Source organism: Cylas formicarius, unplaced genomic scaffold (genome assembly GCF_029955315.1).
Source record: "Cylas formicarius isolate icCylForm1 unplaced genomic scaffold, icCylForm1.1 PGA_scaffold_7__23_contigs__length_41026272, whole genome shotgun sequence".
NCBI classification, from domain to species: Eukaryota; Metazoa; Arthropoda; class Insecta; order Coleoptera; family Brentidae; genus Cylas; species Cylas formicarius.
The window spans coordinates 21,998,860-22,020,343 of record NW_026844352.1 but is presented as its reverse complement, the minus strand read 5'-3'; the positions used below and the strand labels follow the sequence as shown (position 1 = coordinate 22,020,343).

Below are 21,484 nucleotides of genomic sequence, written 5' to 3'. Positions count from 1 at the left end.
GACGAAACATCCACTGTACTGTATTTGTTAATAAATTTTCTATCAATCTAACTGAATCACCAATTCATTTAACCACTTTGAACTTTAATTTGTGGTCAGCCTGTATATAACTAACATTAGATAAACGTCAAAATATTGTAGGAGGGTGACAACAGATTTCCAAGATACGATGAACACCTTGATGGTTTAACTTATTTGGCCCCACAAAGTGTAGAAGATAACAGCGTGCATCAGGAAGACGGTACGGAATGGAAATGGGCTAATTACACGGAACAAATCATTCCTTTTTCGACAAATTTTTCTGAAGAGGTGGGTAGAGGGCCGAGATTTTATAATAATAACCATAAACCGTCTCGAAACTGATATTCTCCGACCTAATATTGAGGTCAGAAAAGCCTACATGAACATGACGGCAGAGAAGGGTTAAGTATTTTTTCTACTTCCTTCTTTAAAATACCCATTTATATAAGAATTAAGCATGTAGAAAGTATCGGTTTGATCAGATGGGAATTAACAATAATCCGTTAAGCCATAAAATTGAAATCAACGCTTTCGCGTTATTTCATCTATAAAGCCTTTGCTGTTTTACTTCAGGTTAAAAAAAACCTTTTATATTTTTTATAAAATACTTCACAAATTCTTTATAAATTTTAATGAACGTAATAAATATTTTACAGCTAAATATAAAACCTGGACTGCCATGTACCTTGAACGACTGTCAAAGACGGTGTTTTCAAAGATTTTTTCGTTTGAATAATTTTAAGGCATGTGAATATTATAGAAAACAAAAGACACTTTCTTTTTGTGGCTTGGTTGCTTATTTATGCACAATAAAAAAACAGTTACACTGAACTGAACTAACCAAAACAGTTACACTGTTTTTTTTTATTAAACTAATTTCTAACTGAATTAAAAAATGAGTTTAAAAACACTTAAATTGTTATCATCGCAGGGAGATCATTAAATGTGATGGATGCACTCATAGGATTATAGAGAGCTTGGCTTGTTCTAGCAATACCTACATGAATATTGTTTCTTTTTTCGGGGGGAATTTTATTTTATTTTTTTCTCTAAATTAATTTTAAGGTTTTGATGTAACACCCCCTTAATATGTCATTACTGTGTCATCCGCAAATATGTGCTCTCCAATAACATCGAACGCTTTCTATAAACCCACAGACACACCAATAACCATCTCAGCTTTGTCAAATTAAATACTGAAATTTGTTGCGCTGTACATACAATGATTAATTATTATTAATATCATTTACATTTATTTCTAACCTTTTTTTGCTACAGCTTTATTTCTAATGAACAAATTAATCACGTTTCACTGTTTTATAGAATTTGAGTCAGCCAATGGGAGATTTCTTTTTAAAGAACGAAGGTCTATTTCATGTATTTTTTAAGATTTTCAGTTTTTTGACGACATTTTCGTTATTAGAAAATCTTTCTAATACTTATAGGCCTTATTTTTTCCCGTATTACATCTAGTATGCGCAGTAATTTAGATTTTCTATGTAGATTTTGGGCTTAAACCTCCTACTGGTTTTTTTATACTCAAGACCAATTTTCTATTTCTATTGAATATTTTATAATTATTTGACACTACTACACAAAACATTTAAGTTTATATCTCCCACAATAATGCGGTTAGTAGGATGTTTTATGACAATTACTTCTGATTCATTTAAACCCGAGAAGACGGAGATCTATACCTACAAAACACTCAATTTAAACTTTTGTCGATATATACACACGAACAAATAAATAGGCAACTGAAAAGTGACGTTATGACCGAACAATTGACATTTCACATTTGCACAACAGCATAAGACACTCAGACGCCCAATATAAAGTTATTCTATAAATTTTTAGTGCAAAATAGAATTGAGTCATCGTACGAACGCTGGGTTTTTGAATTGTTATAATATCTAATAAGACATTTTCATAATAATGTCAAAGGTAATTCTATTGCTGTCAACTCTAGAGTAAATGCGAAAAACAAAATTCATTGCTGTCTTAACTAACCAAAACTTAATTATGGTTTGTAAGGATAAAAATATTGGTTTGAACATTATGAAATACAATATACCTTTTTATTTTAGGCGAAGTAATTTTACTTTTGAATTTCAAAGCTTTCCTACAAAAATTTTTAACAAATTGTAATTCCTTTTTTTTTATTATACTTCTATTTTGGTAAATTGGCGCTAAAATTAACGGCAAAGTATTAACTAATTTAAGCAAGTATTTATTGTTTTTATTTCTTTTATGATTGTAATATGTTATTGGGCGCAAGCCTGTTGATTACTTACTTAATAATAGAACATAGCAGGAAAAATGTTACGTTTGTAATACGGGATAATAAAATTAATCTCGTAGCTATTAAAATCGCTAACAAAGTCATTGACACGTTGGGCTCTACGTAAGTTTTAAACTTAAAAATATGGCTAAACATTAAGCTGCCGCCAGACATATAATTTACGCCCATGTGTCTGTATTTGTATTGAAAATAATTGTCTAACATAACCGAGCAATTTCTCGTGTTGTAACATTTAACTCGAAAAATTTAACCGTTCGTCGAATTTCGAAACCACCCGTTACGCGTATATTATTAATCGGAAACTTCGGGGCGTATGAACATCTCGGCAATTTTCGACATAAAAAATGAATTTGTAATTTAGATTAGTTAGTTATGTGCAATTTCAAAATGCATTTTTGTGTGTCAATTGTTCTTAAGATAATAATGCCCAGCGGAAATAATGCATTACCGATAATGACTGCCAATGTTGCGTTAATGTTGCGATCCATGGACAATTAGCGGTAACTTAAATTATGCACCGAACGTTTCATATTCGGAAACCAGTATGAAGATACAGACTAGATTTTGAAAATGTGTGTTTAAGGGTTAAGTAATTTTTTGCTTTTAATTCTAGAAGTAGGTTATCATTAAAATGACTATTTCAATTTTTTTTAACCTTCAGCAAAGGTTTTATTGTTATATTCATTGCAATTATTCCCTTGCTAACGATGTATCACCAAAGTTGTAGTTCCAAGAATGTTAAATATTAAAGGAATTCCCAAGAAGTACAACCGCACAGAAAATTGTCATATACCATACTATATCACAACTTATAATATAATTCTTTTTTTTTTTTAAATAACTAGTAACCTTTAAATGGCGCTTATAGCAATGCAAGAGGCGCAAGTTTGTAAAACAATTGTATCTAACAGATGTTATACAATGATCGCCCATGATAATTATATAACAATATTTATTTATTTAATTATAAACAAGTCCTTCCTTCAAACAGACCCAACTGTCCAATAAAAGGAAAGCAGAAAATGTCACAAAAAAGAGATACTTTGTCAGTGGACTAGTTTAAATTAGTTTTTACAAACTAAATCTAATTAAGAACTAATTACAGCGTTTCAAGATCTGTTATAAGTACGGGTTTGCCTGTTTGCTTGTTTCGAAGAACATAGGGATTACAATTAAAGTATATTTATTACAAAATCGTTTCCAATTTTAGAAAGAAATAGTAAATCAAAATTTGTTTTACGGTTTCCCAAAGACTGCATACAATAGAAAAAAAGGTTTTCACTATAACTACACTCCCCAGCCGTTCGAGGTATCTAAAATACATTGGATTCCAGACTGGCGTAGCGTATTTCAACACGGGTCTGACAAGACTGTAAAAAAGTGTTTTTAAAGATTTTTTATTATTAAAACCATTAGTCATTAGCCATTAGTAAAACAAATATAAGACTCTTTAGAGTCTTTTGAACAATGTTTTCTAGGTGTATCTCAAAAAGTAGCGACGAATCCAATGTACAGGGTCCAAATAGTTCAGTTTGTAGTAGAGATCAATTTTAATTTACCATTTTACCATTTTACAAAAACGTTACATAACAGTTTTTTAACAGAGCTGTGAGTGAAATCCTGGATGGTTTTAAATAACATTTCTGTGTTCTTTGACAATAATATAAAATTATTCTCGTTTCAAAAGGTTATTCGCAGTAAAACAGCATTACAAAATACTTATAAAATAATTTTATAGAAGCTTTGAAAACGTTTCAATTGTAAACAATCTCTGTTGTATTGGTCATTAACATCTTAGCAATGACATTTTCATTTTTGCAAGAATCACGACCAAAATTATTTTTATTTTTATTAGATAATGATAATTTGGTAAACGCCCTTATGATGCTCTCCCAAATTATTTGGTTAACGGCGGATTGGTGAAATTCACAGGCTTTCGCTTAAATTGAATAGGTATATGGACAATATTGCGCCTCTGATTGTGAACTTTAATGATATTATACGAATTTATTTGTAGCACTAATTCTAAAGCGCTTCAAAATTGCCCATATTTACAAAATTTAAATTTGTTTTTAATGTGGCTTTAAATAAAATTTATTGATATTAATGTGATTTTTCTTATTTATGACAGGGCGATTTGAATTAAATCATTTTTATCCATTACGAAATACCTATAAAATTAAACTGTGCTTGAAATTTGTTTATATTTCTATTCATTTCAGTTGTCAGAATTATATTGTATAAATTATATTTTGTATGGAAATTATTGCCTTTTTGTTTTTTTAGTCAGTTATTTTGAGAAATTTAGGCTCTGATGTACTGTTGTGCAATCATCAATTCCTGTAGAGTTTACTGTCTTAATAATAGCTGGTTATCATCAGCTATTATCTCATTTAATGCAAAATAACTAATATTACAGGAAGTAGGCCATAGTCGGAAACGTTGATTCACCTTAATTTTTTACAGCTTTCGGACAGCTCTGTGGTATCTTCTTCGTCACTTAAAACGATTTTGTTAGATGATTTAATTATTTTATTACAAGCGTCATTAAATATAATAGTAAAATAATTTTATTAACGCGGTCTTGAACGCCAAAAAGGAAAATTACTTTCAACGTAAATTTCCAGAATAACTATAAAATTTTGTTATAAAGATCTTACAAAAAATAAAGTTTCAAACAATTATAAAATAAATTTAGCTAAAGCATAAATAGTTTTATAAGTATTGATTTTAACCGTCTTTAGAAATGTTTTATTAATCAGTCTCATCAACGGCTATAAAAGCACTTTAATAAATTATATCAGTTTCTAAGGCGAGCTTTATTAGACTATTTACAATTAACCATATAGCAAATATATAACTATTTAGTCGAAGAACAAAATTTATGTGCTACTTGGGATGTTTTTAAATATTTAATTTTTCAATCTCACATGGCAATGACATTTCGATGATGACTATACTATACTGCCGTAGTCACATTTGAAATTCACGCAAAAAGTGATCTTTTTTCTATTACTAAACGCAAACTCTGAAGGATTTGCAATTCACATGGCACTGCGGTGGTTTCAGTTATTATTTATTTATTATTGCTTAATAATACAAACAGTATGGAAATTTTATGTTAAAAATGAGACAATTAAACGATTTTCATGGTCAATTTGAACTAATTTTATCTAAAGTAACAGTCCGCACGTAATATTTGCACTCTAAAACAGTTATATCTTAATATTAGCGACTTTCGCGAAGACTGTCAATTGTTTACTCAAGTGTCCCACACACTTTTGTTAAAATTTGCGATGATGTGAGATAAAATCGCAACGTTTCGAAAACATTCTTGATCATACGGCAATTTAAAATATGCTAAAAAAGAGCTTCTTATATAGAATTCAATGCAAGAAATTAACTAGAGCGTGTTTAAATTTATCATCAAAATCCCCCATCGATGATATTTTTCATAATCATTATTTCATAATCATTATGATTTTCAAGCGACGACGCTGCATTTTTCGCACGTTTGACAAACAATAATTTATCGCAATAAATGGTTGGTTCAAATAATATTTTAAAGCTGTTAGTAAAATATTTTTTTCGGTTTTAATTAGATGCATAAGAAATTTCGTTTTCATTATATCAGTCGTAATTGTTTATCAGGTCCCATTAAAAATAGTTAAAGTAAAACAAATTCCTTAGGCAGAGATTAGATTGTCAATATTTGTGTGAAGTTCAAGTACAAAAATTCTGAAAATCTGGAAAATTCACTACTGGTTTTAATGCCAACTTTTAACACCTGTACATAAAATACCAAAACTCACCCAAATTCTGAAACTATTAAAGAATTAATCAAAATCAACAACACGAGAACCTAGTTTAAAATTTATTAATTTTTCAAATAATTGCATTGCATCAGCAATCAGCATCAGCAACTAACCAAAACGTCAAGATAAAATAAAATGCGTGAAATGAAGTTACGTCAAAGAACCAACGTGTTTTCAGGACGATTTATCGCCAGAAGAACAAAAACAAAACAACAAAACCACACCCAGAATTTTAAAAGGTAACTCTCCGAAAAATGTGCAAACGAATGCAAACAGGACGTTAACGAAATCATCTCCATCGAACGAAACCGTAACAACTCCTGCCTCTTCGAACACAAGCAATATCAACCCGATCGCTAATAATCCTACAACTCTTAACGAAACTAGGATTCCGAGGCAAGATTCGGAAGAGAAAAACGACTCGAACGAACAAAACGGTTCAAAAAATGAAAACGATTCGAGGGAAAACGCTTCACAAGAAGAAAGCAGCGAAGAAGAAGAAGGAAACATGGTCACTGGGCTAATATCATCCTTTCTGAGCGGACTTAGTACGGTAAAAAAATTAAATATCCTTCCCAACTGAACTTGCTTATTTTTTTAGCAACACCTAGTTTTATATATTATGAACTTAAAACGTAAACATAAGAACAATAATTTCATTAGATTTTTCGTGAAAATCTCCTAAACGACAAAATTTCCGATTTTTTTTAAATTAAAACTACTATTTACATAGTGTCAGTTAAATTAAATTTTTAAATTATAAAAATATAAAGGTGTATCTTATCGTGAATGTACTATACGATCTTAAATAAACTTCTTATTGCAAAATTTCAGCCTGAAGGGGGCATTGATGTAGAAGCAATCATCGGTCTACTTGGAAGCTTGAGCACGGTTGGTATTTGTTAACCAGACATTCATATTAATATTATTATTATTATTATTATTACTATTATCGTGGATAAACCTATGCATGTTTATTCTAGCATTAAGTTGACAATAAAGTGTAGTTTTAAAATCAACAAAAACAACAAACACCAAAATATATTTGATGTATAATTCCAGTTAACCCGAAGTAATTAAAAACTACGAGTTACGTAAACGTTTCTTAAAGAAAAACTAACTTACTAAGAAAATTTGGTACTGCTTCAAAATATTATTACAAGACTCAAAAGTCTCTTGGCAATTTTTGACGTCGAAACCGATTTTTCTTTTAACGTACGTGAATGGACGAATGGCAGTTTAATTTGTAGTTGCCGGAACCCAAAATTTCACGAATGGTTAAATGTTTTGGAAAATGGTCGACCGACGTTTCATTTTCATATTGTTTTTTGTTTTTATAAAATAATGCCAGATTAACGAACAATCGATGACATACCACTTGTTTCTCCAAGAAAATTAAAAAATAAAGTCGTTTTCATTATCATAATTAATTTTTTTCTTAGTTTCAATGTTATATATTTTAGTGCTCCGGAATAAGGGGTGTCCAATCGGTTTATATAGGTTACTTTGCAAAACATTAAATTACGGTGTACTTAGATGCATAGTACTGTGAAGCTACTCAAAATTAGCTAAGAGATATTTGAAAAAACCCAAATTAACTGATTTTAGTATTTACTTCTAAGCATATTTATTCCCAACATTGTATTGAAACCTAACTCAAGAGAGAAGGTGTTCTGCTACTCAGCCAGCAATAATGACGACCCAAATTACCAAAATAGAATCGGATTATTTCTCGATAAGGAACTTAAAAACTCAAAAACTCTCATCTCTTAAATATTTTCGGAACAATGGAAGCGATATTCAGCGTACAAACCTTGGTACAAAATGATGAGGACCAGAGAAAAGACAGTTTCAAGATCGTCTGATATCGTACCTAATTGATGTGGAGCTAGATGGCAAAGACATACGATTAATTAGCAATTTGTACTGGAATCCGAAAGCAGATATCCGAATGAGCGACTTGTCAACAACGGATCAGTTTGATATGAAAAAAGTGCTGCATTTTTATCACCGTTCCTGCATAATCTGTACTTAAAAAGAGTGTTTCGTGGGTCGGTCTCGAACAATGGGAGACCCATTAACAACTTTAGACACGCAGACGATTCTGTTTTAATCGGGGTTAATGCAATCGATCTTCAGGAACTATTGAATCGGGTAAAAAAAACAAGCACAAAATTAATACAAAACTAAATAAGTGTAAGGTCGTGAGTAGGACTGATATTCCGGGTTTCAAAATGCTAGTAAGGTTAATATTAAACAAGTGATGATCAGAGATGTTAAATTAAAACTGGGAACTAGAATAGAACAATCAAGAACAACCTTCCTTAAACTAAATATTTTTTTACAAATTTATTTACTTATTTATTTGAAGTAGTCTACCTAACAGGCATGAAGCCCAACTAAAATGTAGGAAAATTTAGTATATGTCATAGGTCAGAGCAATCAAACAAGCTATTTAAAATTCTAAACAAAATCATTAAATAATGATGATCATGGAGACCAAACTACTGATGCATACTCCAACTTAGATCTGACTTATGAGTTACATAATATTTTTATCACTTCTGTATTTTTAAGGTTCGTGGTGCAAATCCATAGCTTTTTGAAGCTTCTGCAATTATCTTATTGACATGAGGGAAAAGGATAAATTCGAGTCGAATATTACTCCCAAGTCATAAAAAGTGTTAGAACGGGAGAGTTTTATCAAAAAGATAATAAAAGAGACAACATTACACTTGGCTCTATTAATTTAATCTTATTCTTCTTTTACATTAGGCACATCTGCCTGTTTTACTTCAATGTAATTTTTATCACAAGTTGTTCCATCTTTTTCGTGGGCGTCCTATACTCTTCCGAGCGGCAGGCGATTTATCTCGTGCTGTCCTCACTATCCGTTGTTGAGACTTCTGTCTATATATTCATTCCATTCTTGCTTTCTATTTCTTGTCCAGGTGTTCATGTTTTCAATTCCACATATGTGCAATATGTTTTCATTTCTTTAAAGGCATTTCTGAGTCATAGATGTTTCCGGTCTTATTTCAGCAGTATATGTCATGACTAATCGAACTACAGATTTATATATGCGAGATTTTCCTGCTATTCTATTGGCTTTTGCAGTTTGTTCTCTTATCTCATCCTCTATGGTATCATATGATAATCTGATTCCTAAATATTTGATGCTCTATAATTTGGGTATCAAGTTTTATTTATTATTTAATTTATTGTTTAGTTTTTTTGGCCGATATTTTCATATTAAATGTCTTTGGATTTATATTAAACTGATGTAGTAATCTCTGCAAATCATCTTCATTCTCAGCTACCAATACAGTATCGTCGGCACACACACAACATTCGTGTTTCTTAACAATTTTATAGCCTTTCTTGTTTTTACTTCTCTAATTATTTCATATAATATAATGTTAAATAGTAAGGGGATTAGTGAGTCTCCTTGCCTAGTATTTGTAGTTACATCGATAGTTAGCTCTGAATTTACTTTGCTTCTATTGTATTTCTTTAGTACATTTTATTTGTATTTGTATATTGTATATTTTCGATTAGTTTTATTATATCAAATGCTGTACCTGCACTCTATCAAATGTTTTTTCTAAGTCTATTAAGCATAAAAACACTGGCCAATTGTACTCAACTGATTTTTCCATAATTTGTCTAATTACAAATACTGCGTCATTACAAAATTTTCCACTTCTGAAACCTCATCGTTCTTCAGAGAGTTTTACAGTGGAGTTATTTTGTGGGTAATAATTTTTGTTTTCAGTTTCAAAGTCGTGCATAGGAGATTAATTCCTCGATATTTATTTGGATCAGTTTTCTCCCCCTTTCTAAAAAGTGGTATCCTTATGCTCTTAAATTCTCCGTCGTATTGTACAATTGTCTTAAATGGTTTGTCCATGTCTCTTTGTCTATATAATTTACCTCTACCTACAATTTTTTCATTTCTTGTCTTGTCCACGTATCATTCTCCAAATCTCTTTTTGCAAACCATAAAAGTGTTCTTTTGAGAATTTTTCCCAATTATCTTTTCCTTAGCAGTGTGTTTGCTTCGTTGCAAATTCTTTTATATTCTTCATAGTCTTCTCCTGTTTTTGTAGACTTATATTTGAGCTCTTGTTTTCTATTGATATTTTAATTTTACTTCGCAAGAAAACCAAGGTGTACTTTTTATTCTTTTTGATGTTCTGTCGATTTTATGTTTCCACGCGCTTCTTTTGTTGCGTTTTTGATATTTTCTAGAATCTTTCTCGAGCTGTTTTCTATATCTTTTTCTTCTATTACTGAGTTTTCGTTTATTTTGTTTTCCAATCTTCTTTGATAGGGACTTTTTATTGATCCATGCTGCAGTTTTTCTACTTTAGTCGTTGTTCTCGTTGTTGTTATTAGTTTTTTTATGTTTGCTTATTTTCATTGTTATTTTCCCTAAAAGAAGATTGTGGTCTCTTCCTACGTTAACGGAACATAGATATCTTATATCTAGTATTTGTGTGTAATGTGTTTCCCAATTTGTTAAGATATAGTCTAACAATGATCTATCTCCTCGTATATTTTGGAATGTATATTTATGTTGTCCTTTGTGTCTAAAAAAGGTGTTATCTGGTTAGTCACATTTTCATAAAATTTTTGTTTTTGTTTGTTTCCGTTCCCTATTCGTGGATAGTAAGACAATCCTCTGAACACCGGATTTTTGTAAAAAAATTATGTCGTCCGCATATAAAAAGACACTGCATATATAATGTCATTAACGAAAATGTTGAATAATAATGACCGCAATATTGAAACTTGAGGAACGCCTGAGGAACCAATGTATTCACAGGAAGTGTGACCATAGAGACATGAGAAAAACAAATTAACAAGCGACAATTCAAAGGCCCGGAGCTTGAGATTTAGGCGATCAAACGCTTTTGAAAAAGTAAGATATATGACGTCCATTTGAGAACCTTCATCAATGGTCTCAGAAATATACTGAGATATAATCGTTAAATAAAAATCTAAACTTTAAACTATGATGCTGAACCCTTGAAAGTTACGTTTGGTCAGTTCTTTTGTATGGTGTGACCTTAAAAACAAATTCTACACATGAATTAGAAGCATTCGAGATATATATATATATATATATATATATATATATATATATATATATATATCTCGAATATATAAGAAATCATGTAATTGTTCGAAAAGCACAATTAAAGATCGTGAGCTTTACGGAGTAATAAAGCGTAGAAAAATATCCTAGTTGCGACATATTATTTTCAAGATTTCCAAAATGCTGCAATTGACAGGACCATATGAGAGACGCAGACGCAAGAAGTTGCATAGTACTCTAAGAAGATATTCTTTATAAATTTTATAAAATAAGCCTACTACTTTGGCATACCTTTTTTTTTTGGAGAAGTGAAAATAAATACTAAAATTAAAGAATTTAGTTTTTCTAAAATATTTATTACATTTGATTTTTTCATTTTATTAGGGTATTAGGCATGTAAATAAACAGCTCCTAACCCATTTAACTTACCTAACGTTTCTTTTGAGTTTTATGCTGCTATCGATTGTTAAATTCCTGCTCCTGATTAACCGACTTTAATTCCAGCAAAATCCAGATGGCACTTATGAATTTTCTGGCCTAACGGAACTACTCAGAAGCTTTTTCGGGGTATGAACCAATGAAATATAAAAAATCCACAGCCGATTACTTTCGCATTTTAGGGTGAAGGAGGCTCAGATGTTGGGGCCTTCACTGGTGGAATTCTAGGAGCTGTAATAAGAGGATTTGCTAACCCACCGGGTGGCGTAAGTTTTTTATTGATATTTTTGTCACCAGCACATTGCGATTTAATTCGTTCATTTTCATTTTTTTAGAAAGGTGCCGGGATTTTCACAGGAAAGGTAGTGGCCGGTCTCTTACCAGCCTTGAGTGGACCGGTAAGTATGGTACCGAGAAAATATCGTAGGTTCACATTTTTTTAAGCCTTTGCGCCGCCGTTTACGTAATGGTGACGCATTAACATTGCAATAATTAATACGCAGTCATTTGGTTTAATAACTGTGTTAATAATTATGTGTTTCTTTGCCAATCGATTACAGCAGAACCCCTCGAAATTGAGCTTTTACCAATCTTTCAATATTAAATGATAGAAGCCTATTAAAGCTGATAACATTTTTGGCAAATTTGTGTTTACAAAATTTCTACATAAATAACGGTTAAATCCGTTTTTTACTATTAAAAGTGTGCCAACATGCTTTTTTTTATATATATATTTGGCACATGTCATAATTTTAATCAAAACTGGCAAAAATTACTAACATAAAATTTATGCTTGTAAGAATATAAATTTTAAAAATTTCAATTAACTGCTTTTTAAGTGGTGATGGCATTTGTGCTTTTTATTAATATTAAAAATAAAGTTTAGAGTGAATTGTTTGGGAGGGTTTCTGTATTGGAGACACACGAATCTGTCTTAGTTTCTTTCATTTATTCCCATTAAATTTTGTTACTTGAAAACCACGCACAAACTGTTATGCAGTTTAGTGGTATGCCAGGGATTTGTTTTTGTTTTTTTTTTTGCTTCATATTTTAAATAATAATATTTGTTTTTTTCTCTCTGATCTTGCTTTGTTTCAATTAACTTTTACTTTAATTTTGTGGCATGGTTAAATTTATTATTATTAAAAATAAGAGAAAAAAATTGTTAACATATTTATTTTATAGTATATAAATAATAATAATAATAATAATAATAATAATAATAATAATAATAATATATAAATAATTGAGCAAAAAATAAAAAAAATTGTTAATTAAACTAAAGATATATTGTGGTCTAAATTACATGATAATTATTAATTTTTGTATATATGAATATATTTGTATAAAAATTAATTGAAACTATTTAACTAAGAAGCAAGACACCTTCCAATAAATATTCTGTTAAATTCAACCTTTGACAATTTAAAATATATTTCAGTGCTGAAAATGCTCGTTCAACACTCACTTGTGTCATAGGTAAACCAATACTTTCTTTTGCAACGTTATACAATTCATTTGAAGACGTTTCTTTTGCTGCCCAAAATTTTGGGACACACGTATCTCGCTTTTCGCGCGATTCTTCATAATGACGATCTAACAACCATAGAATATCTGCTGTATTATGACATTTTGAAGAAATATTTTCTTTTTGTTTTAAAAATTTATCTTCTTCTGTTGAAGTTGAGTTTAGAGATGACTCTTCAGCGAAATTGTTACCTCCATTCATATTTTTTGTCAATTTGTGAAGTAGATAAAACTACTTTGAATCTTGGATCAAGAAATATTGCTGACATGGTCACATCTTGATTCAATTGTGCTTTTTCCCTTTCGTTTAGTGATTCCACAAAATTTGTTGAAAGTCTGCTACAAATTGTACTTGTTTCCATTCTACACTTCAGCCAGACAGAATAAAAATCTCCAGCCAACAAATGCGTTGTTCGGAATAATTTTGCTGTTTTTTGCAGGATCTAAAACGTTACAGATATCTTGTATATCTGACCAATCATTTTCGCTTAAATATAGTTTTTCAATGCTTTCGGCCATGTTTCTTCAAAAGTCTTTCAATAATAAGAATCTTTCCAACATATCATGTGTGCTGTGCCATCGTATTGCACAATCTATAATAAGTTTCTTAAGTCTTATTGTCTTATAGTTAAAACATTTATCTTTTGGTCACCTTTCTAGCTCTACTTCTTTTCGCTGGGATACAGTCTCCTTTTAACTTTAACACATAATCCATGGAAAGCTGCGAAGTATGAGTAGCCTGAATTTGTAGCAATGTGACCTATGGAAGGATCTAGTTTCGTAATAATTGCATTACTTCAATATTTTTTCTTTATTTTCTTCTTCTTTATTTTCTTCTTCGTCACTAATAATATCGCGCTTTGAGCATATTTGCCCCATTGTCTGTTGTTATCCTGATATTCTTTTAATACAGCCAATATTATTTTTGTATGTATGAGGAACCATATCTTTCCTTCAATTCCCGCATCGTCTACGTCCTTAAAACTAGACAGTTATTATTGCCAATAAATTGAACGTTGATTCCTAATATACTTCTATCTTCCTCCATCAACTTTGAAAGATAAGAACTTCCCCTCTAATTCTGTCGTTATTTTTTCTTATAAAAACCCAAAGCATTTAACGACACATTTTTTTTATATTTTCCATTTGCCATTTTATTTTCTAGTCCAGCTATTATCAGATCTAAAATTTTTCGAAAACCCGAATCATTTAATATGCTGAATGGACGGCCGTAAATTGTTAACAGTTTTGTACATGCTTCCTTCAACAAATCAGGAGTAATGTTAACTGAAATATTGGTTTTTGGTTTTATAACGACATCATCTAAGGTAGGTTGGATATTTAGCCGCCTTTTTTTAGTTGTTGCTGATGAATTTGACAAGGATGGTTATGATGAGCCTGCAGCAACGACGTCAAAAATTTCTTTATGTAATTATAAAAAGGCTTAAAAATATTTTAACTTTAAATTATATTATTATTTTAAAATGTTACATTTATATATGTATAATAACAACTTAACAAGATTAATATACACAAGCAAAAACACAATACAGATTGATACCGATAACTGAATGTAACGAACTTGTGTAAGAAAATATTGGACGATCGCATGGAAACAATAATATGGGAATAGCCTGCGTGTGCGAGAGATTGGTTTTCCATCACGTCACCTTCGGTTCTCCTACTTTATAGCGGAGCACTAGTGCTGAACGCGAGTAGATATCCGTGAATCTTCAGTAACGTAGTGGGAAATAGAAGCGGGAGCTTCAAGGGCCAACGTGAATAGAAGACCCTTGCATCCCCGATGTGTCTACTAGGAGAAGGTTACAAAAATATTGTCATTAAACCGGTTAAAACCGGTAACCGTTTTTCGTTTTCGATTATGGATGAAAAATAAAAATTTCGTTTTCGCGTGGAGTCCCATTTTGCATTAACCACATGTTTTGTCTCCACTGTCTTCTAGTAAAGGTGGTAGTTCCTCTTAGAGAAATTGCAAATACATTTCCCCATTAAGCGATCCGAATTAGGTCCTATAAGATTACCTTCTATAGTCCTTGCCCATATATCTAAAGAAAACAGGCGCTGATGTTCCACTCTTCCACTGATGCATATTTCGAAAATTTGAAATGCCATCATGACTGAATGCAGCCTCGTCAGTGATTTTTTGCGGGTAATTTTGAATTTTTCCTAAAATTTGATTGCATAAAATTACTCTCAATTGCTCATCACCCTCATACAACACTTCTCAAACTGTAGATCAAGCAATTCATTCCTAAGCAGCAAGTTGTCTCGTACTCGTTGAGTTTCTCCCTCCCTCAAATATCTCCTTTAAATTAATCATTTCTTTACATTTATACAATTAGTATTTTTATTATTATTATTATTATCTTAGCTTATTATATTTATTTACCTAAAATTAATAACAAAATCCACTTTAAAAATTTAAATTTATCCAATAAAATTCACTGAAAATAATAATAAACTTATTTTCTTCATTTGATCCTACTACAAATTTATTTAACTTAAATTGATTAGGAATTCTTATAAGTTTAGTCCAATTACCATATTTTTTTTGGTTTGTTCCTTCACGCTATAATATATCTTGAATTATCCTTAGTAATAGAATTCATAAAGAGTTTAAAATTCTTCTCCCTCAAAATATAAAAAGATCATCATTAATTTTACTAAGAATTTTTATTTTTATTATATTAAATAATTTCTTAGGTTAATTTCCCTATATTTTTACTAGAACCAGTCATATACCAATTACTTTAGGTTTAAGTTGAAGATTATGATTAACTTTTATAATCTTTGGTATTACCTTTCATACTATAAATATATTAGCCCATCTAGTGCCTATGGGAGCTCCTGCTCCTTTATTACCATTCTTAGTGATTGTTGAATTAATTAGAAATTTAATTCGTCAAATAACATTAGCCATTCGATTAACAGCTAACATAATTGCAGGACATTTACTTTTAACCCTACTAGGAAATATAGGTCAATATATAAATTTATTAACAATCAATATTTTAATTTTTATTCAAATTTTATTATTAATTTTAGAATCTGCAGTTAGTCTAATTCAAGCATATGTATTTTCTATTCTTATTACTCTTTATGCTAGAGAAATTCATTAATGACAACTCAAAATCATCCTTTTCATTTTGGGTTAACAAGGCCTTGGCCTCTATTAATTTCTTTTAATTTATTAAATTTATTAATAGGACTTATTTCTTGATTTCATTTATATCAAATTGATCTATTAACTTTTAGATTAATTTCTATATTATTAATTTTATTTCAATGATGACGAGATATCACACGAGAAAGAACATTCCAAGGCTTACACTCTTTCAAACTTTAATTAGGTCTTCATTTTTTTGAAGGTTTTTTCACAATAGCCTTTCCCCTAATATTGAATTAGCAATAATATGACCCCCTAAATCAATTCATACTTTTAATCCTATAAATATTCCTCTTTTAAATACATTAATTTTATTATCTTCAGGTATTACAGTAACCTGATCTTATCATAGATTAATAGAGAATAATTATTCCCAAGCATTTCAAAGACTATTATGAACCATTGGACTAGGAATTTATTTTACTCTTCTTCAAGCTATTGAATATTATGAAGCCTCATTCTCACTTTCAGACTCTATTTATGGGACTTGCTTTTTTATAGCAACTGGATTTCATGGATTTCACGTTATTATTGGTACTACATTTCTTTTTATTATAATAATTCGTCTATTCGTTAGGCACTTTTCTTCAAATCATCACTTTGGATTTGAGGCTCCTGCATGATACTGACACATCGTAGATGTAGTATGATTATTTTTATACTTAACCATCTACTGGTGAAGAAGATAATTTTATTTAAATAATATAAATTATTATATTTGACTTCCAATCAAAAAATCTAGACTTTAGTATAAATAATAATCATAATTGTTTATTTATCATTAATAATCTTAATAATTACTCTGATACTAGTAATTCTAATTAATTTTTTATCTATAAAAACATTGATTGATCGTGAAAAAAGTAGTCCCTATGAATGTGGATTTGACCCAAATAATAACTCTCGAATACCATTTTCATTACATTTTTTCTTAATCGCTTTAATTTTTTTAATTTTTGATATTGAGTTAACATTGCTTCTACCTATTATCTTCTCATTAAAATTTTCTAACATTTTTAGGTTATTCTACTCTATTAGTTTTTTTTTAATTATTCTTTTACTTGGTTTATTTATATTATCAGTTTTGAATGATCCTCTCTCACCAAGTCTTCTGTGTATGTTGATGTTTCTATTGGGATAAGCCTCGATATAAAGCCGTCGTGCTTAATCTGCATTTCCATATATCGCGATATTCAGTATTTGAATATTCCTGATGGGTTATCACAGTAGCAGTTCGAAAATAAGCTCTTTTAATAGAAACTAATTTTTGTCGGATTGTGACAATGACTTTTTCAAATTTCATGTAAAATCACGTTTACATGTAGAATTCGAGGCGAGAATAAAAAATCGATTTGTGGCTAAACGATAACACTTATATACATACAAGAGTAAAAATGTTTGAGGAATTGTCCTTCTGCTTAAGGAAATGTGGTCTATTTTGCAATATCAGTCTAAATAAATAAAATATAGGGAAAATGAAAAAGATTTCTGAGAATTAAGCCCATTGCATTAAAAATAAAATTAAAAAAAAATAATTCTGACAATCTATAACTCGGAAAATTTCGAATTTTTGTTGCATGACTTACTGCCATTATTGTACAATGTTGAATCTTTCTTCCAAGTTTCCGAACTCAATTTCCGAACACCCTGTATAAAATATTTCAGGAAAGATAAACCAATAAAATTCAGCTATAACCTTACAGCAACTTGGTCTTTTAAAAAAATATGTTTAAATAGGTCAGATTATTAATAAAAGTGAAATAAATTTGACAAATGAAAAAGGACGGGATATAAAGTTTCAAAAAGGCGATCGTATGACCAGTGAAAGCTTCCGTTTCAGACCATGCGGGGAAATGCCAGTTCCACTGTTCACTTAAACAGTTACGTCGACCGTGTTTACGCAGATTACCAAATCCTGGTTCGAGGTTTTATGACTTTGAATTACCCTTTCTAAATTATTAATACTGTCCGCTAAATATTTTTTATATGACCGAAGTAAATAATTGTTTCTGCGGTTTATTATTAAAACTCAACCTTTTAGTCGACACTATATCCGTTTGAATATCCTGCAGGCCACCACGGAAGGGGAGACATCTACGAAGTATCCACCTAAATTGGACTCGGGATCATTTTTGACAGGTTTCTTGAAAACTTTACTTAATAGCGGAGGAAACTCCACTCAGGTTAGTATTATCGCAGTTTTTTATTACTAATTAATTAATAGTTCGGAAACAGATTGACAGAAACTTTTGAAATTGTCAAATGTCAAAGGTTGGTTTGAAGGCTACAGATAACACAAACTTTTTTATGGGTTGACTTTTATACTTTTTTGCTTATAAAATCGGAAAACCTGTATGCAATTACTGGGAAAAAGGTACGCTTGATCGATATTAAGGTAAACGGATTTCAAAAATTCTAAAATGATAGTTACGCGTAGGGTCTTCACTCAATATATATCGATATTCCAAAATAATTTCAAACAAAAAATATTTTAATTGTCTTTCAATAATTTCAATTACTTGCAATAAAAAACAATAAAATAAAATTGTAATGTATAAATTTAAACGTAAGCACAAATGCTGGGAAGATATATAGTGTATAATTCAGTTGTGATGATTAAGGCATGGTCGGCTATATATATATATATATATATACACTTTATACTATAACAATCCATATAGTATTGTTTTGTGCACAGATTATGAGTCACAACAACAGCGGAAGTCTAAGAATATGAAACGTGGCGAACAAAGGGACGGCAGTGAATCTGAACATTGAAATTTATTTTTCTTTTCGTCCCTATTGGTTATTCTTTTTTAACTAATATTTATAAAACCAACGACAATTATAAATGTTTCTATTAAAAAAGAATAAACCGAATGAATTTGCAAAATTAATTGAATGCCATTTTTTTTTGGACTCAGTACACTCGTGAAAGCACCAAATTAAAATACAATAACATTAACAATGAATTTACTTTATTATTATATACCATTACAGAAGTGATGATTCAATAGCCAACTAATTCTTGCACGAGATCGGACTTCGAAACTTCATATTTTTAACTCAATATAAAATTTTATTTCATTATTTTTCATTCCAAATAATTGAAATTATTGAAGCACAATTAAAATATTTGTTTTGTGTAAAATCGACTAGTCTGACTGGTGTTATTGAGAGTTTGCTCCATTATCTTGTTTCAACCTTCAGAAAACACTTTGAGAGACAAATTTTTTTGAAAGGTTTAAAGAGGCGCTAAGGCTTTGTGTTATATTTTTGTTTTACACTGCATTCGGAACTAGAGATCTAATTTGAAACATGTTATTATCTACACTAACTCATTAGGTCAAATCATTTGTTTGACACAATAAAAGAAGCGATTAACGTATTATCTACGATACTTGTCCAAGGATTGATAGAAAATGAATTTTTTCTATTCTCGTCTGTAAAATACCTAATTACACACCTATCTAGTGTGCGGGAAGCGTCACTTTACACACACACACACTTCGGATATTTCCGGGATATTACCACACAACTTTGGGAGCAATCGGATGTTTTCGGAGATATTTCCCACGCTTTGAATTTTGACGTTTGTCAATTCTGTCGTGTTTTGCGAAAATGTACCCAAAAACTAACGGTGGTAGAAAAAGTTTAATATGCAACACGTTCAATAAACTGAACTCATTTATTAAACACTCGCTCCGCTCGGGTCAAATAAACTCGTGAGTCAAATGCCGTTTACCGTTGCATAATATACTATTGAAAGTTAATTCTTCAAAATAACCCTCACTCCAGAAATGTAGTGAGTGTTAAACGGCCATAAAATTTTGTCCAAAATATCTTGATGGTTGAGAATTGAAAAATCTTCGGATCTTAAATTCGGTACTACTATAAAATGGCAAGGATGTAGTCCTTGCATTTGGGTCATTCTACCAAGCTAAAAAATTTTTTACCTGCCCTATAAAACTGGTAAATAACCGAAAAAAAAATGTGACGAGATTAAACCTTGTTTGTTTTAGGAATATTGGTGGTCTCTACAACGGTCTTAATGCTATTCGAGAATTCTGCTCAGCACTCTCTCATATTCATAATTTCCCATAGGCCTTCCTTGTCTTCCAGATCTACTAAACGATCCACGTTCGGCCAATCTACTATCCTATGTTGTTATCAAGCGTCAAACCGTCAACACTCTTATCAATTCTATTTATAATTTTGTAATAAATGACATGCCTAAACAGAGAATTTTGGAAATCCATTTTCCTGGAAAATCTTAGCGCTCTTTTTTTCTAACAGAACACAACCTTTCCGATTTGATAACAAAAAAATCTAAAAACCAAACCACAAAAAAGTAATTGCAGTTTTTTTTACAAAACTTCTGGATTTCTCCTGCGTCGGTCATCCAAAAGTATTACAGTAGCCTATGGAAGTTTCTTTGAAAAATTAATTGCAGTTTTTGTTAGTTTTCGCCAGTAAATTTGGGAGAACCTGTGAATTCTGAATTGTTAACTGTTGTATCACCTATGATTACCTATTCGTTTCAGAATGGATATGGAGGAAGGAACTCAAAATACAATTTGGTGAAAGGATTATTTTCCCTCGTTACGGGAGTCTTCACGGCAGCATCCTCCCTGTCTTCGAAGTCAGACTGGAACTAAAAATATTATTGAAAATAAACTTTTTTAACCTTAAAGTTTTATTTGTGCGTTGCGCCTATGTCCTTACCCTCCGTACTTATACTAAAGCGTTCGGTAAAGAAATCATTCCAAGTACACATTAACAGTTATCCTTATTATTACTATGACGCAATCCATATATTTTAATGTCAACACCAAATCAATTTATCGATATATAGCTATTTATACATAAACATTTTAGTAAACGTCTATTTTTTTTCTGCTGTAGACCGATTTTCCGAAAATATATAACAATTTCAAATTTTATTTGCATACCTCCGAAAATAGTCGATTGGTTTTGACTTTTAACATGTGCATCATTACCTTTGACACGATTTACAAATATCAGTTTGAAGACTTGCCAGGAGAAAAGTTAAGAAATCAGAATTTATTGATTGGTCTCTCCTGCTTAGACTG

General features: G+C 30.6%; 1 protein-coding gene and 1 pseudogene across 3 annotated transcripts in view; both read left to right on the top strand.

Annotated features, from left to right (window-relative positions):
- Nucleotides 1-21,062, top strand: part of LOC132704939 (uncharacterized) — a 35,417-nt gene extending 14,355 nt beyond the window's left edge. For all 3 annotated transcript variants that reach the window (XM_060675286.1, XM_060675287.1, XM_060675288.1), the window contains 8 exons: nucleotides 142-309; nucleotides 6,317-6,691; nucleotides 6,973-7,029; nucleotides 11,744-11,806; nucleotides 11,860-11,943; nucleotides 12,013-12,075; nucleotides 18,464-18,574; nucleotides 20,936-21,062. In XM_060675286.1, the coding sequence (XP_060531269.1) occupies nucleotides 142-309; nucleotides 6,317-6,691; nucleotides 6,973-7,029; nucleotides 11,744-11,806; nucleotides 11,860-11,943; nucleotides 12,013-12,075; nucleotides 18,464-18,574; nucleotides 20,936-21,049 (1,035 nt within the window). In that variant the 3' untranslated portion in view covers nucleotides 21,050-21,062. The remainder of the gene's footprint in view (nucleotides 1-141; nucleotides 310-6,316; nucleotides 6,692-6,972; nucleotides 7,030-11,743; nucleotides 11,807-11,859; nucleotides 11,944-12,012; nucleotides 12,076-18,463; nucleotides 18,575-20,935) is intronic.
- LOC132704969 (cytochrome c oxidase subunit 3-like) lies at nucleotides 16,219-17,071 on the top strand (annotated as a pseudogene).
- Nucleotides 21,063-21,484: the final 422 nt, after the last annotated feature.